The sequence below is a fragment of the Ammospiza caudacuta genome, chromosome 1, assembly GCF_027887145.1.
Source record: "Ammospiza caudacuta isolate bAmmCau1 chromosome 1, bAmmCau1.pri, whole genome shotgun sequence".
NCBI lineage: Eukaryota > Metazoa > Chordata > Aves > Passeriformes > Passerellidae > Ammospiza > Ammospiza caudacuta.
The window spans coordinates 131,964,014-131,981,000 of NC_080593.1; the positions used below are offsets into that span (position 1 = coordinate 131,964,014).

The 16,987-nt window shown below is 54.1% G+C and overlaps 1 protein-coding gene across 3 annotated transcripts; it reads right to left on the reverse strand.

Moving 5' to 3' along the window:
- Positions 1–851: 851 nt before the first annotated feature.
- Positions 852–7,016, reverse strand: OSR2 (odd-skipped related transciption factor 2). Of its 3 annotated transcripts, none has more exons than XM_058812686.1 (4): positions 6,750–7,016; positions 3,157–3,880; positions 2,403–2,502; positions 852–1,724 (listed from the first exon to the last, which is right to left on the reverse strand). In XM_058812686.1, exons 2-4 carry the CDS (start codon positions 3,807–3,809, stop codon positions 1,542–1,544), a joined length of 936 nt encoding a protein of 311 aa, XP_058668669.1. In that variant the 5' UTR covers positions 3,810–3,880; positions 6,750–7,016; the 3' UTR covers positions 852–1,541. The 3 variants fall into 3 exon arrangements, with proteins under 3 accessions (XP_058668669.1, XP_058668678.1, XP_058668661.1); XM_058812695.1 differs by having other exon boundaries at positions 852–1,642; positions 6,746–7,016; XM_058812678.1 differs by having other exon boundaries at positions 6,746–7,016.
- Between the last annotated feature and the right edge of the window lie 9,971 nt (positions 7,017–16,987).

Genomic DNA, 16,987 nt, shown 5'->3' on the forward strand with positions numbered 1-16,987 from the left:
CCCTGGGCCTGGGGAAAAGATTTCTCCCTGCCATTCTAACCTGGTCCTTCATTTGGCAGAGGAATAGGGAAGGATGGTTGCCCCCAGACTGAGAAAGAGCAATTTATGGGGCCCCAAACTACTCAAGACACTGCGGAGAGGGTGCCGGCAGTGACAAGAGCAGTGGGATGGTAATGAGAGGATACACATCCAAGTCGCCCTACAATATATAAAATGCCTCAGTGTTGGCACCACACCCTTCCAGAAGAGTGCACAGGCACCGGTGAGGGGCTTGCAAGGACGGCAAGGGAGGAGAGCCCGTTGTGCAATGCCACCATGCTGCCGGCTGCAGACCCGGTGCAGGCGCTGAGCGTGCTGCCCATGGGGTGGACATGCGGGATCGCCCAAAGCCACCCCCGCAGGAGCGCCTGGGGCCCCACGGTGGGGTAAGGGTCTCCCGAGGGGGGGAACGATCCCTCTCCGTCCAACCCCCTGGGAGTGAATTGCGCTCGGCATTGCAGATGGAGGAGGGGGACGGGGTGGGGGGATCCCTGCTCCCAGCGCCGCAGCTCTGCCACGGCCCGCGGATGAGCCCAGGGCGGAGGGCGGGCGGAATTGACGCCTCGCTGTTTTCTTCCAGAGCTGCCGGGAAAGAATCGTCTTCTGCAGGATAAAGTCCCTGTCTTGGCGGGTGAATTGCCCGTGTCCAAAGTCTACAGGCAGGAGGCTGCCTGCTGCAATCCCTGCGAGAGGGATAACTTTTACAATATACGGCCTGATTGCAAATAAGTTACTAATAAGCCGCTTTGGCGTAAGAACGGCTCTATGCATTATTTCCTAAGATTTATTTATTTGCAAATATTTCTCTGTTTTTCTTCTTAAAAAAAAATCGTTCGGGAAAATTAGAAAAAAAGGTACAGAAGTTAATATTTAGACATTCATACTATTAAGTAATAGAGCTATAAACTCTCAAATAAGGCACTTTCATTTTACTTAACAATAGGTAACACAACAGCGACAGTGGAACAGACCAAACAAAAGCGATCACCAAAATTGTTGTGACAGTACAATTACCCGGCTAGGAAATTTATTCAATATGCTTTGCCATTGCATTGACACAGCAGGAAAAAAAAAGCCCAAATGCTCAGAGAATAATACAAGAAGGCAGGAGGTATTTGGAAAAAAAAAAAAAAAAAAGATTTATTTTGAAATAACTTTTTAAAGAGATACTTTGCCTCCATGATTTGTTATCGATGTGCATCTGACACGATACAAAACAAACAAACAAAGAAAAAACACGTTCTGTACAGAGCTCTAAAATGAGCCGCGATTATCTACAAGATGAGCTTTACGCTTGGGTCTGGGTTGGAGAGGGGCCCGATCCTGCAGTCCGCACTCTCTAAACGAGTTTCGCAGACATGTGGTAGGAAAGCCTGGCCCCGAGTCTGCGTGCGTGTCTCCGTGTGTGTGTGTGTGTGTGCGTCTGTGAGTTCCTACAATACACTCCTTGAGTAAAGTGGGCAAATTGGAGCTGCCGGAGCGGGCGCGGGTCCCTGGCTGCTCTAGAAGTCCTGCCGCGGGGTGTGAGTTAGACTGTGCCGCCGTAGATCACAGTTTCGCCTGAACACTTTGCCGCACTGCTCGCAGTTGTAGGGCTTGATGTCTGTATGGGTAAGAAGGTGAGTTTTCAGGTTACTTCTTTGATTAAAGGTTCTTCCACATGTGGGGCATTTGTGTGGAGATTCCTGTTCAGATTTGAAGCAAGCAAAGGATTAATCCTTCACAAACCACCTTGTTTAACGTATTACTGCACTTTTTCTCACCGCAACGCACAACTTGAGATATCGGGGGAGGACACCAACGACAGGAGCCCCGTGCGGCCGGGCGGCCGCCCACCTCTCCCTATCCTGCCCCAAAAGCCTTATTTTATAGTTCTCGAGTAGTGATGTTCCGCGCCCCTGGAGCACACGGAAAACAGCCTCCCCGCCGCCCTCCCGCTCCAGGACACCCTCTGCCCGCCCGGCTGCCACGGCTGTCCCTCCGCACCGCTCCGCATCCCGCCGCCAGGGCAGGGCTGCAGCCCTCAACGAAAAACGCCTCGAAGCAGCGGCGCGGACAAACCCGAACCCGGGGCTCACTCTCCGCTGCCAACCGCGTCCCCGCTGTCCTTAAGCCCGTCTCCCAAGGGCGCCGTTTATCCGCGGGTCTCCCGCGGCCGCGGAGGTAATCACGGGCCGCTGTTCCCCCGCGGACCCACGGGGCCGTCCAGTGCCGGTCCCCCCTCGCTCCCCTCCGCACCAGAGTCCTGTTCCCCCAGTGGCCACCGCCCCTGCCCCGCGGCGAGCCAAGCCGAGCCGGGCCGGGCCGGGCCGGAACAGCGCCGGCGGCACACGCGTTGAGAGGCCTGGGAAGGGCGGGCTCACCTGCATGTGTAGGGTTTTGTGGACCGCCAGGGTCCTGGACTGGCAGAAGCCCTTCCCGCACTCCTGGCACTTGAAGGGTTTCTCTTTGGAATGGATGTACCTGGAAGGCAACCCGTGGGTGAGCAGCGCTGCCGGAGGCGCGTGGGCCCCGCGACCCCAGACCCCGCTTCCCCAAACTCGACCCCCTTTTCCAGACGCCCTCACCCTCCTCTTCCTTCCTTTCCCCATTACTATTCTGTGTAGGGTTAAACTTCTTGGCCGGTTCAAAACATTTGCAATAATTCGTATCGAAGCGTGACTGCACTCTCTGGTGCCAGACCGGGACAGCATCTGGGCTGCCGGCCGGACCCGAGCCGCTCTTCTCCGAAGGCGGAGAGGATTCTCAGCTCTGCGGCCGCGGGCGTCTCTCAGCACGGGCCGCAGCGTGCGGAGCTGGGTGAGGGATCAGCAGGGAAGCGCCCACGTGCGACCCGTCCTGTTCCTGCACCCCCCAGAGTCATGGCTCAGAAGCACAAAAGCCCCGGGATCTTCATCTCCGGCTGTGAACCCCTCTAGCTCTCCCTCAGGCGGGTGCCCTTCCCACACAAAGCGCAGGTTTCGGCTGCCTTGGTCCCTCCGTGGCCTCCGAATCTGAGCCGGGGGCTTTTCCTGTGCTGTTTCCGTGGCTCCTGGAACCGCTGAATCTCATCCCCCTCGAGCGGCTCACCCCACCCCGACTGCCCACGGCCCGACCCCGGTCGTGGTGGTCCCTCACCGGTGGTCCCGCAGGTGGTCCTGCCTCCGGAAAGCCTTGTGGCAGATGTCGCAGGTGTAAGGCCGCTCGTCCGTGTGGGTTCGCTCGTGGATGAGGAGGTTATAGGACTTGGTGAAGTGCCTGCCGCAGAACTTGCAAATGAACTCCTTTTTCGTCTTGGAGGGCAGGCGGCCGCGGGAAGGCTTCCTGTCCGGGGACAGCTTGCTGATGCCCGACAGGGGCGAGGCCAGTCCGGGACTCAGCTTGGCGAGCTCCCCCACCTTGGGGGGGTCCTCCTGCGTGGCGGCCACGGCCAGGTTGGCAAAGTCAAAGCGGGGCCTGTCCTTGTGCAATGTTGGGAGGACGTGGGCGATGGCCCCTTGCTTGGGGTGGAAGAGTTGCGTGGCAAAGGGGAGCGCGGGGAAAGGGAAGCGGGAGTCCACCAGGCCCTGCGCCGCCATCTCCGTGATGGTAGAGCGGGTGATTTCATGCACATTGGGGTAGCCCAATGTCCAGTGGTTCATGTGCATGGTTTGCACGGCGCTGAGTCCGTACAGACCTTGCAACTGGTCCACAGCTGCGGGGAAGGTGTTCACAGCCTGGAGGAAGGAGTAGTTAGTGAGTTGCAGGGACGGGTGCAGCGGGATGGGGGCTGGCAGAGCCTTGCTTCCCATCTTCCCGAGGTGGGTGCGAGCCGGCGGAGCAGCTGGTGTCTCTGTTGGGCTTCCGAGACCGGGAGAAAATCCTAGGAGGAAAGAAGGAGAAAGGAGGAGAGAGAGACTTTTACCAAGAGCAGCGTGGTGCTCCTTAGCCGAGGCGAGCGCAGCAGCGGAGCCAGGGAGGGCCAGGCACGGCTCCGGTGCGCTGCCTTTCCGCGGCCCCAGTGCCCCGCCGCGGCACAGGCTCCCGTCCTCCGCCGGGACCGGTGGCCAACACCGACCCACGGCGCGTTTGCTTCGACCGGTGAAGCTACAGCGTAGGAAATAAATAAATAAAAACAGCTTTCCCAAAACAACCACCCCAAATTAAAACAAAAAGGAGAAAACCCAGCACCGACCCAACCGAGGGCGCCACAAATTCAAATTAAACGAGTCGTGTGAAAATACAGACGGAACGGAGACGCAGCCGGGGACGAAGCCTCTCCGCTTTCCGTCGCCCAGCCACCTTCCCCCGCAGCGCCCACGGCGGGGACCCCGGAGCCGCCTCCCTCCTGGCCCCCGCGCCGACCTGGCCCCCGGCGTCGCTCCCACCCTCCGCCCGGCCTCCTGCGGGCGCAGAGGCCCCGACCCCGACCCCTCCTGGCTGGGGCCTCCCCGGGATAGAACAGGGTGTTCACGGAGAGCCGAGTCAGGCCCGGGGGGCGGAGCGGGGGGGAATAAACCCCGCGTTCGTCCTAGCTCCGTTGCTTATTTTTCTTCCTTCAACAACAACTCATTTATCAAGATAACCGAAGGAGAGAAAAGGAGCCCCTACCCCGCACGCACACCTCCTCCCCAGCCGCCCGCGCAGCAGCCATCCCAGCGGCGGCGAGAAGAGCGGCCGGCCCGGAGGCCTCCCCGGCCCGCCGAGGGCCGCCCGGCCCGGCGCTGCCCCGCAATCGCTCCCTCCGCGCCGCGGGGCCGAGAAGGGCGAGAGCAGCCCCGGGGGACGGAGCCATGCGGCCGAACCCCCCGCACCCCCTCGGGCGTCCCTCGGCCGGGAGCTTCGCCGGAGCGGCGGGGCCGTGAGCTAATGAGCGATGTGTGACTGTCAGAGGGTTTCACTCAGCCCATTCAACCGAAACCGCCGGGCCCGCTGCTCCCGTCGCAAGGGGGTCCCTTCGGCGGACCCGGGGCGACGCTTCCCCCCCCCCCCCCGCAGCGCAGGGGTACATTGGCGCGGGGGGCAAGCCCCTGCCGTTTCCTTTTTTTTTTTGCTTTCGTTGAGGGTTCACTTCCAGCAGCCGAGAGGCTGCCGCGACCCAAGAAAGCGGCCAAAGCAAACGCCGGGGTCTCTCCGGGCCTGTAAACAAGAGGTAGGGCCAAGGGTGACCCAGCACCTCAAGGGATTTGTGTGGAGGGTCTGGTCACGCGCACTTTCAAAAATAAACACGAGAACCTCCCCCCGCAAAAACCCTAACCTACCCCTTCCAAACAACAACAAAAATTAAGGAAACTCTCCGAGCGCAGAGCCGCGCTCCGTGAGCGGCGTCCCTGCCTCCCGGGCCGCTGCCGCCCGGCTCCTGCCGTTCCGCTGCCACCGCGCGCACTCCGCCTGCGAAGACACTTTTCGATTTTTTTTTTCCTAAAATACCTTTCCCTCCACGTTTGCTGCACAGCACAATTGGCCGGCTGCGGAAAAAAAATGTGGCAAGGAGTTCGGGTGTGAAGTGCAATGCTGCCTACTCCTGTTTTCGTTTGCCTCGAGTCGTGGCTCTCCGGAGCTTCCTCCGCCGCTGCCCAGTTTTCCTCGTTTGTGATTGTATCGACACCGGGAACAGTTATCGATACTATTATATATGGCCATCTTTTCGTTTTATTGTTGGGGGGGGTGGTTATATATAGAGGCTTATTTTTAAAGATGTCGTAGTGTGAGTTCCTATTCGCTTTCCATGAGGAACCGAAACAGAAGCAATTAAATCACTTTTCGTTGGCTGCTCCGGCGGCTCCATCCCGGTTGTTTGAGGCTGGGTTTCGGAGCCACCGGTTGGGACCTATGACCGAGGTAGGAGCAGTGTTCCTGTAGGGCAGAGCTCCCTCTGTTACAGCCGCGTTTGGTGGCTGCGTATGGGGGTGCCACTGCACCACGCTCATTTTGGTGTCCAAGAACCAACCCTGAGAAAACTATTCTGAACATGAAATCCTCATTTTAAGGTAGAAACTTCTAAAACCACACTTCTGTCTGAATGGCGGTACATATGCTACTATTTGTATTTGGAAGTAACTTTAGTTAAACGTATCAAAAAAGAATAGAAAGCGCCTTCGAACGTGATTTTTAAGGCCATTTATATAAAGGTGTGTTGGGGCGGAGGGGTTGAAAGTCAACCAAAAACGGATGTTACTTAAACCTTGGCACTTCCTTTTCCCTTTCCATTCAGAGAGCTTAATTAAATTAAGCCCGGTGCCAGGACAACCCTCTCTACCTGCCGCCGACCTGCTGGTCCTGCCCGCGCTCCCCGTTCTCCCGCGGCGGGGCCGGGACTGTGTCCCCGAAGGCTCTGCCGTCCTACCCAGGAATAGGGTGGGCACCGGGTCGCCTCCGTTCCCCGACGGCCTCACCCGAAGCCGCGGCCGCCGCTGCCCGCGCAGCCAGGTGTTTCCCCCGGCCGAGGTTTCTCCAGTGCGACCCGCGGCTTGGCTCGCAGTCCATGCACGGACCGGCTGCTCCCTGCCAGGAGTTTGGCGTGGAGGACATCGAGAGCGCATCCCGGGAGGCTGCCGTCGCCTGGCCTCGCACCAACGCGCCCGCGGCGTGGAGAGGGGCACACCCGCACCCCAAGCCGCCGCGGAGCTGCGAACTGAAAGTAAACGCGGCGGCCCCGCGCTGCCGGCTGAGCGCAAGCTCCGCTCCCGGGGCGGCCGCCCCGCTCCCGCCGACGGCAGCGGGCAGGGCGGGTCCCGGAGCCACTCACCTACCGCAGCCTGCTGCTCCTCCCGGGGCAAAGCTGAAGCGGCGGCCGCGGCACCTTCACGGAGACATTAGATCCACAGCGGGGGCGCTCAGCGGGGCCGTGGCCCGGCGGCGACCGGCATGTTGCGGAGGGCTGGGCGGCGGCTGGGAGCTCTGGCCGCGGCGGTCCCGGGGCCCCGGCATAGACCGCCGCCTCCCGCCCGCAGCCTCCCGCCTTCGACCCCGGCGAGGCTCGGCGCGAGTCTGAGCCGCCCCCTGCCCGGTCCATCACATTTCAGCGGTGACTGGCCTGGAGCGCTGTCCCCGCCCGCCCGCCGCCGCCGCCGGCCCACCCCGCGGCGAGCACAGCCCCGCGCTCGGGGCCGCGCCGCTCCGCCCCGACGGGACGGGACGGGACCGCCCCCGGCCGCGGCCCCGGCCCCGGCCCGCCCCGCCGGCCCCACTGTTTACTTGTGTTTGGGTAGCAACTGGGCTTTAAAGTGGCAGGACGCCCCCCGCTCCCCCCGCGTCACCTAAGGTGACTTTTCCCTCCGAGAACAGCTCGACGCCCCCTGTCCCACTGCCGGCCGCGGGTATTTGCGCGCTCCTTGCGCCTCGTCGCCCATCTCGGCTGCCCGTCGTGCCCCAGCTGGAGTGACATAGGCGGCCCGACTGGTTTAAATATCTAAAATAACACCCCCAAACCTAGAGTGTGGGGTTTTGTGGGTGCCTATGTGGCCAAGAGTGGGTGCAGATAGTGTTCAAGTCCCTAGTGGGCTTGTGGCCGTCATGTCGGGTCGCCCTATGGACGGTCAGCGTTTCGGCGCTGCCCTTTCACTACGACTGAGTCGCTTAAGGGCAGATTCGGGAAGAGAAGCTCTGCGGAGGCATCCCCATGCTCAGTGACTAAGCGCACAATCCCTACCTGGAACAGACACATAGTTTCGAAAGCAGTTTCGATTTATTACCAGGGAATTTACTGCTAAATGGGGCCTCCCTAACCCTCTTCAAATGTCTCGATTAGGGAGCCCTATTCACGTTCGTCGACAGTTGCAATGCGGCTGATTGCACATGTCGGCTTTGGGTTACATTTTTATCTGTACTATTATCTTGTTATGTGCGTTATTTCAATCACATGTATGGGAAATTAATCGTATAATCTGGACTGGAAACCGGAACAAGAATTGGAAAAGGACAAAAATATGTCGGGGAAAACGGCACTGAAAGGATAGCTTTGAAAAATTTTCAAAGATAAGGTCTATGTAGGTTAGTTCAAGCCCGAGGTAGAGAAGAGGACATAAATTACGGCTGCATGGGGATTTTTTTTTCCTTTTGTTGTCCAGTAAGAAAAAAACTAATCAAAGAGGAGAATAAGAGTGGGCAGAGGAAGTTTTGGCCGTGTCCCCTCACAGGGCAGCGCAGCCGAGGATGGCGCACGTTGCAGCTCACGGCTGCCGCCGGCCGCCGGGGCTATTTTTCGTTTCTTTTCAGAAATCTCTGCTTCGAAAATGCTATGTTTTAAATCCAGACAGCCCAAATAAATAGTATTTCTTCTCCCGGCCAGTGAGGATACGGAAGTTCACAATTCGCGGAGAAGGACTGATTTCCTCGGTCCGGGTATGAGGCGGGTACGGGCCGCCTCGGGGAGCCCGCACAGGGCAAGGGCTCGTCGGCTGCGGCTGGGCTGGGGGACTCCGGCAGGATGCGGGGGCAGGACCCGCATCCCGTCGTTTTGCTTTCTCGAAAGAGGCCGGCTGCTTCAAGAACGAAGTTAAAAGAGGTCTTTAGAGTCGCAATTTCTTCTCCACACTGTTGGCTTCTGGATACCAAGAGCAACACCCGCGGACTCAAGGATCAAAGGGAAATTGTTTCAGGAGAACCATAATTTCTTGCACTTTACAGCAAGTAGAAATAAGACGCACTTGTGGACAAGAAAAAAAAAATAATATATTTAACAACCAACTCAAAATCAAAACCAGAATCTAAAAAAATCCCCAAACAACAACGACCTCCTCAAATCACAAGCCGACCAGGCAACGAAAATGCCCCAAAGCGGAGGGGACTCGGGAGGCAGACGGTGCGGTGCGACATCACTGGCCGGGCTGTTCGCTCCCCGGCCGCTCGTGGTACCTTTTTGGCTACGCCGCGCTCTCCCACCACCGCGCACGTCTGTGCTGGCCGGGAGCACCCTGTGACCCCGGCGCGACTCCGCCCGGCCCGGCCGGCAGGTGCGCGGCAAGATCCCCCCGCGAGGCCCACAGCTAATGCCGCGTCAGCTCCGCACCAGGCGGAGCCCGGGGTCGCTCGGACGCCGGGGGGCTTCACGGCAGCGACACCCGTCGAGGCGGTGGCACTAGCCGGGGAACGGGCCGCCGGGTCCCGCAGGAGCCCAGCACTCCCCTGTCACCTTTCCGCATCCACCTGGGGCGAGCGCCTCCCGTACCCAAGGCACTTTTCTCGCGTTGCGCGGGCGCGGGCACGGCCGGGCGGTGCGGGGGCGCGCCCGGGGACGCTCCGTGCCCGCCGGCGGCGGCCCGCGGTGCTGCAGCGCCGCCTGGAGGTCAGCTCGGAGCCCTGCGCTCCGCCCGGCCCGGCCCGGCCCGGCCCCGGCCCCGCCGTGGGTGTCCCGGCGGCCGCAGCACATTGGGACGGGGTCCCGGCGGACCCAGAGCGGGGCTCTCCCCGCACCGCCCGAGAGACGGTGGCCGCGGGGCCCCGAGGAGCGCGGAGGCCGCACCGCTATGCGCGGGGGTCCGAGCGCTCGCCTCGCACCTCCTTTTCCCATCTGCGCTCCCCGCCGGTGCAGACGTCGCCGCGGTTATCTCAGCCTCCACCCGCTCTCTCTTCCCACACCATTCCCCCCCCCCCCAAAAAAAAAATTTCATCCGGAGCGCTGGATTCCGTCCAGGGGAGCAAGGTGATAGGCAGTGTTTGCTCTTGCTGCGAGGAAGAGATTAAAGCAATTCCTCCGCGGCCGTGAAGCTTGGGGAAACCTTGACCATTCGCCCCTTTCTGAGCACAGAAATGCGTCCGGGAGACGGTAGCGAGGCCCCGCAGCGGCGCTTGTCGGGCCCTCCCGCGGGGCACCGTGCGCGGCCGCGGTGCGGGATGCGCGCACGGAGCGCTATCGGCAGTGGGGGCCGCGGTCGCTGGGAACTCATCCCGGCGAAAATGAATGGGGCAGAGTCTTCAGAGGGGGTCAGGGGTGCGCCCGCAGCCGGCGCCGGAGGGAGAGCGGTCAGCGGGTACTCGGGACGGCTCCGGCTCATGACAAGCGGCTATGCCAAGGGAAGGGGTCGAGAGCACAGCCCTCAGTGCAGGCAGCCGCCGCATCCTGCTTTGGAAGAGACCCGAGGGCTCCCGACGGCTTCTGGCTCAGGGAGCGCTGCCGGAGCGCGCAGGGCACAGCGGTCGCTGGGCAGCGAGGGCGGCCGCGGACCGAGCTCAGCCCTGGGCTACCGCCGGCCGACAGACAGGCCGATGCAGCGAACCACTCGGCTACACACCGAGGACTTAATTATTTTTTTTAAGGAAAACAGTGACCGCCCGTCTATCTGTCATCGGATTCCGCTGGTGTTTCTTGGTGACTAAATCATCACCGGCTTCGCTCCGATTTATTGGGTGGGATATTCTGTTTTGTTTTTAATGAGCTAGTCAGGAAATGCCAAGATTTGACAAACAGGCGTAGGCGGCCGGGGACGCGGCGCTTGGCAGGCTTCGGGGGACACCGCCGCTGCAACTCCCGCTCGGCGTCCCCTTTTTCCTTCTCGGACTCAGATCCCCGTAGAATACCGCCGCGATTAATTTCCATGGAAGAGAAAGTAATTAAGCACCCAACGACCTCAGCGGGCTGGATACCGCCCGCGTCTTCCCCGGCCGCCCCAGCCCGGCCGCCCGCTCGCCCTCGGCGCCTGCCCGCGGTCCCGGCCGCAGAGCTGCCCCTGGGGGAGCGGGCCCAGCCGCCTCACCGCGGCACCGCGGCTCTCCACCCCGACGTGCATCGCCACCGCGGGCAGCCCGACGGGCGCCTCCTCCCCGTCTTCCCCTCTCTGGGGAGCACAGAGCACCGGGGGGCTTTTGTTCTCCGGCCACTGCCGAGTCCCGGCCCCCCGCTCCCGAATCTCCTGGCTCCACGTCGGACACCGCGGGGCTCACGGTGTCAGGCACCGGAGGAGCGTCAAACCGCCTTTGGCCGAGTCCGCCCTTGCCGTGTGCTCACCGTGAGGGCCGCTCATCCCGCGGAACTTGCGCGCTGTGCCGCAGCCACTGACGCGGTGCAATAGCGCGGTGCGGACGGCGCGGAGGCCGCCGGCGCCGCGGGGACCGAGGGGACGCCGCCAGCTGCGGTGCTGCAGCCTTGCCCCGACGGCGGGTCCCGAGCCCTCGATAAAAGGACTTTTCTAGCCTAAAATGTTCCTTCCCCCGCCATCAGCAATGAGAGGTTTTTGTGCTGTCTGAAGTGAGTAGATGTCAAGACAAAGAAATACAACATGCCGTACCTTGCTATGGTTTGGTTTAAGCAACCTTTGGCTAAAGTCTTTCCTGCCGTCAGCACAGAAACACTGAGCAGGGCCGTGCTGCGGAGGCACAGACACCCATCGCACACGAGGGGCCCTTTCCCATCGCTCCGTACCTCACCCCCACAGCCGAGCCTCGGCACTGCAGAGGGTCCCCAGGCTGACAGGCTCTGCTTACTCTCTGGAGGTGGCATTTTACCTCTCTTGGCAGACGTGTCAAAGGACAGCTGCAGGTGAAGGTCGGCAGGGCTTCAGGGCTGCCTGCCGGCTGCACGGCCATGGGTTTGTAGACTACACTGCTGAGTTAAAGGGGGGGTTCAGGCTCCCAAGAAGTTCTGCAGCTGCCTCAGGCCGAAAGGATCGTGAAGTTTGCAATTTCTGAGCCAACTGCTAGGGGGGAAATCTAAAAGAATTATTGTATAAAAGTCATAAATTGGTTTGAGAAATGCAGTTGTACATTTGGTCGCATGCCTTGTAACTTACCTAGGACATGAAAACTCCAAGGCAGCAGAGAACAGACCCATACATCTTCTCCTGTGGCATACATTAAGTAACTCCATTTCCTTTTAAGAACTTGCAATATCCCAGTGAATAACTTGGTTTCACAAATAAAATTAATATTATAGGGTGTAAGTCAACAAACAATAGAAAAGCTCAGAGAGTTTTTTCCAGTTGTAAACATGCAGAATCCATCTGGTCATTAGATACATCTGTGGGTTGAACACTGATTTGTTTATGCAAGCCTGATGCTCATGATACCCTTAAACTGGGACTATTCTGTTGAATGCATGTGTACTATAATCCTCTTTTACCTACCCTCCACATGCGGGTTTCCTGTTTTCAGCATGCATTCTCAATGTGTATACTGTGGTGAAGGATATGTTATAAACCAGGATACTACAGAGCATTTCAGATATTTTCAGACCATTACAAGCATGGTGCAAGCATATGCAAATCATCACTTACAGATGTGCACAATGTCTGCAGTAATCTCCGTGTTTTTCCAGTTTTTGTGGCATCTAACTCAAAGTAAAGGAAAATAATGCATATAACAAAAAAACCTAACAGTTATTCCCAGGTAGATTCACTTCTACAATGTCCATGCAAACCTTACTAATGAAACCCTGAAGTTCATAATAAAATCAGGGGGTTTGAATGTTAAGTTATTGATAATTGCTGAAATACAAGGAAATCGAGGGAAAGCTTACCAGGGTAAGGTATTAGAAAGCACTTAAAGACACTGCCAAGGCTGAACATAACTCTGCTTCTCTACTCAGTATGATCTAAAAAGTATTTAAGTACATGCTTAAGATCATTGCTATCTAGGGAAGTATCTAAGCAGGTGCTTCAATGTCTTTATATGCTGGTCATCTGCTGAATGTGTGGTTTCCTGCTTGTTTTAAATATTTCCCTAATCAGGGATATTATTTTCAGACTGCCTCATAAAATAAACAAATGAACAAAAGTTTTATAAAAAAATCCAAAAGCAGTTACTGTTCTAGGCAAGAATTTTCATCATGCCTGCTTTCATGTCCTTTTCCATGAGTTAAGTTGTTGGCACTGATATCTGTATGACTACCTTGTTTTTGCCTTAAGTGCTGGTGTTCTCAGCTTCTGCTGCCATCTCACAGCACCACTGTGTGCATCATCCTGTTGGGTGAAAGGACAGTGGCACCAACACAGAGCCTGTGGATGCAATGCTGATTGATACACTGTAGAGATTTTGCAGTGGAGAGGAGTTGCACTGCATTTAGCTTATGGCATGGGAAAAAGAGTCCTTTTCCTCCATGAACTCTCCATGGCCACTGTGGGGAAAACTCAGGGCAAGATCACTCTGGAGTACAGTCAAAGAAACAGCTGGGAAAAAGAACAGATCAGTTCAAGAATAGAACTGAAATAGGCACGGGCCAGTCAGAAGACTTTCTGGTAAAGAACACTCTTTACCTCATTTTCCTTCCCTTCCTGTCAAGCTGAGCTGGTGTCAGTGGATTTCCACCTTCTTTGCTCATGGACTTTTGTTTTCTGTTCCCATGATGGTCTCTGCCCGGAGGACTGGCATTTTGCTTGCTCCCCTCAGTTCCCTTTCACAGACCCCACAGGAGCATTTGAGGGACTTGGATGCAATGGTGAAGGGTAGGATGAAGCTTGCAAATGGCCTTTTTCCCTGTTTAGTCTAGAGTAGATGGCATGGTCTGTCCCATAAACAGTATCAATAACTACTGCAGGATTTATGTTTGCATTAACTTTCATTTATTTAGCTTGCTCACCCATGCTAGGCTGGTGAAAATTATTACTTGTTATACTATTCTTTCAAATTCCCCCTTGGGAATTGTCTCCAAGAAAAACATAAATCCCATTCATTTCAGCACCAAAACTTATTTTAGCACCAGAGGAGTGCTGACAGCCAAGGACATGACATTGAAGTAGAAACAGAACTGACTCAAGGCCTGTTATTTTCAGCTCCAGAGAAGAGGAAAAGGAGGTACTGTCAGCCACACTGCAACCAGGAGCTTTTGAATCTTACTGCTGCCGTGAGGCTGCGCGTTTGTGAACCTGCCTGTGAAGGTACAGCACCCAGCTCTTTTGGGAGGCTGTGGCTATGTGGAAGGGAGCAGAAGAGACCCTGGGCCAAGGAATGCTTTGGAATGATAGCCTTCCTGGCTGTGATGGGAGCAAGGATCTATGGCATCTGCGAGACTAGGGGCTTTCAGAGAATGCCTATGGAGAAACATGAGGAAATCTCCATCATTAGCAGAAATGCTCAGGACAGAGAAATGAAAGCTGAATGTAGAAACTGAAAAAAATACTTTTTGAATCCAGGAATAGTCCAAGGAAAAGGCTCATGAAGCCATCTGAAAGGATTTTTCAACAAAATGGATCTTGTGCTTGAATTCTTAAAATCTTAAATCTGAAAATAGAGAAGTCTGAGTGACTTACCAGAGGGCTTTGACCAATATGGTGTGTTAAAAAATTCTGTTGGAAGAAGAATAAAGAAAGTATAACAGTGTGTTTATTTCAGTGGGACCTGGCATGAAAGTCAGTCAGTGGCCACAGCATCACTGCTGATACTCCTGAGATCTAAAAAAGGGACCACCAATACAGGTCATTAGCTAAGGTTAAGCAGGGTTAACCCTGACCTTTCTCCAGTCTCCAAACAGGCATCTCTTAAGCAAATAAAAACCACAGTTATTAAAGAACTCTTAAACAACTACAATAACAAAACAGAGTGGAGTCAAAACTGCAGATCTGTTTTATTCAAAGCATAATATTTATATATGACAGATACTGGAAGGCAGCAGAACTAGTTTTAAGGACCATCTCTCTACCTAGATAGGGGAGGCATACTTTGAAAGAATTCTGTCTTTTGAATGACAGCGAGACATGAATTTAAGTCTTCCAGAAAAGAGCGTTTTAATTCCTAGAGCTTGGAAATTCCTAACTGCTTAATAAAGAACAATATTGGAAATACTGGATGTTCTGTTAGAATTACAGGTGGAGCCTGAGATGCTAAAAGGCTGTTCAAAGGATCACTTAAGTCTGATCTAGTTCAGCACTAGTCTCACATTATCTTTTCCACCCTCAATGGTTTCAAAATCTCTAAAACCAGACTTGAGCTGATGTTTACTTTTACAGCTAATGGTTCCTCAAATCTAAAAGAACTTCTAAGGAGTAGATAAAAGCAGCTGCAAAAGTGATCTAGAAATAAACATCCAGAAGAAAGCATAACTGCAATCAAAGTTCCAGCTGTTCTTGTTTCAATTTTTATCAGTTTTCTTTTTAATCAGGCACATTTTGAAGTCAAAGGCTTATTTCCAACAGCTTTTGTCCATATATATATACACATACATACATACATATATATATATATATGAATGTAAGCTCCTTGAAATATTACAGAAGTTCTGTTTCACATCAAAATTCTGTACATTGTCACTGAAACTATTAATTTTCTTTTCCTCATCCCCCATATTCTCTCTAGGCCCCTCTTTTGCATCTGGCATGTGTACTGATACTCAAGATGACAAATACTGATAACTGTGAAGCTGCAATGCTGCATACCTCCATAAGGCAAAGCTTAGCCAAAGTTAGTCATTGATTTATGTCCCATATTCTGTTCAACAGCATAAGGGTTTCTTTTCTAATTCCATACCTTTAATCCTTGCCACCTCCAACCCAGTATGTGTCAAATTTCCACCTTATTGTTGCAGCTGTGGTTTCTTAAAGTGAAAGTATGCTTCTTGAATGCAGTGACACATTCTTCAGTTTATTCACAGGTTTAAATTCTCAGTTGTTCAAAAATGCCTGAACTCATCAAAATGTGGTGGTGTGGATTTTTTTTTTCTGTATTATATGGCTGATACAGAGGTCTTAAAAAACAAATTATGGATTTGGGATGACTATTTTTATTTGATTCAAATCTGTAGAAAGTATAGTAACTTAGGGAGAGATACTAAGTCTATGGTTCTCTTTATCAAAGAGGTTACTTACAAAATAAACAAGGTAGAAAAAGCTCTCCCACACATAAAAAGCCTTGTGCAGGTGTAGAGATGAAAGGGAACCGTGCAGTGTCTAGGTACAGTATTACCTAGAGTAACTTCATAACACACAGTAGGAGACAGCACACAAAGCAGATCAGTTTCAGGAGAATCTGTATTATTTCAAAACAGAGCTGCAAAAGTTCAGGGTTTTGTTTTTTTGGTTTTTTTTTTCATTACCTTCACTGTTTTAGGAGAATACCCATCCTTCCAGTGCTCTCTCATGAAAAAAGGACCAGAGACAAGATGCTGTAAATATTCCTCCAGCAGTTTGCAAGCAAGTTCTCCCCATTACCTTCCCAACCCTTTTGACAGCCCTCTGTGGAGCACTACTCTTCCTGCAGGTGAGCTGGTGAAAAGGACCATACCTTTGCTTCAAGTTGCTCCAGTTCAAAGTCTGGTACAGTAACTCAAACCCACTTTTATCATATTTAAAAGCTAAGAAGTTAGTGTTTTCCACCAGAGCAGCTGACACATGTCCAATTCCAGGAAAAGGCCAAGAAAATAGCTAAAAGCAGTAACAATTTAAAAACCACTGCAAAAAATCTGCCAGAGGACATCTGTCAAAGTCCAAAGAGTTCCAGTTATGTATGATTTCATTTGATCCCAGAGGCTAAATAATGTACAGGAAAGATTTAATAATGTTATGCAGATTATGTGTGGAAATGTAAGAGGAACTGAATACAATGCCAGTTTGAAAAATCTTCATGTGCTCACAGCACTATTATTGCTGCACAGTCAGAAAACACAGCTTGAGCAACAGACTACGATAATAAAATTAAAAATTGGAATTGCTAGAATATTTACTCAGGTGAGGCTCTTTGATTAAAAAAAGATGACTTAATATTTTCTCTCTGCCAGGAAATTACCAGTGGAGAGAGCCCCATTCCTGTTTCCACCACATCAAGTTCCACTGCCATGTGAAAGCTTGATAGTGAAAATGTGGTAACCAAGGATCACTGCTAACAATGTTTCCAAATGCCAGTGCAAAGGAGACTTCAGCTACTAAATGCAGAGCAAAAATGAATGGCCCTCAGCTATCTCTGCTTGCAAGTTTGAATTACAGCATCTGGCTGAACAAGAATTGCCGAAGTACAGGTATGATCCTTTTGCCAAGCCACTTCCAGAAGCAGTAATTTCTGGCAGAGGGAGGGAGGGAGGAGGCAGCTGTAAGGGTGATGTGAATGGCCATGACAGGATCTGCCAAATGAT

Excerpts from the sequence above, each read along its gene's own strand:
- OSR2 (XM_058812686.1), bottom strand. The coding sequence starts at position 3,809 with ATGGGAAGCAAGGCTCTGCCAGCCCCCATCCCGCTGCACCCGTCCCTG. Across the intron at positions 2,503-3,156 it reads GACCACCTGCGGGACCACCG|GTACATCCATTCCAAAGAGA; the intron begins GTGAGGGACCAC and ends GTTGCCTTCCAG. Across the intron at positions 1,725-2,402 it reads ACAAAACCCTACACATGCAG|GAATCTCCACACAAATGCCC; the intron begins GTGAGCCCGCCC and ends AAATCTGAACAG.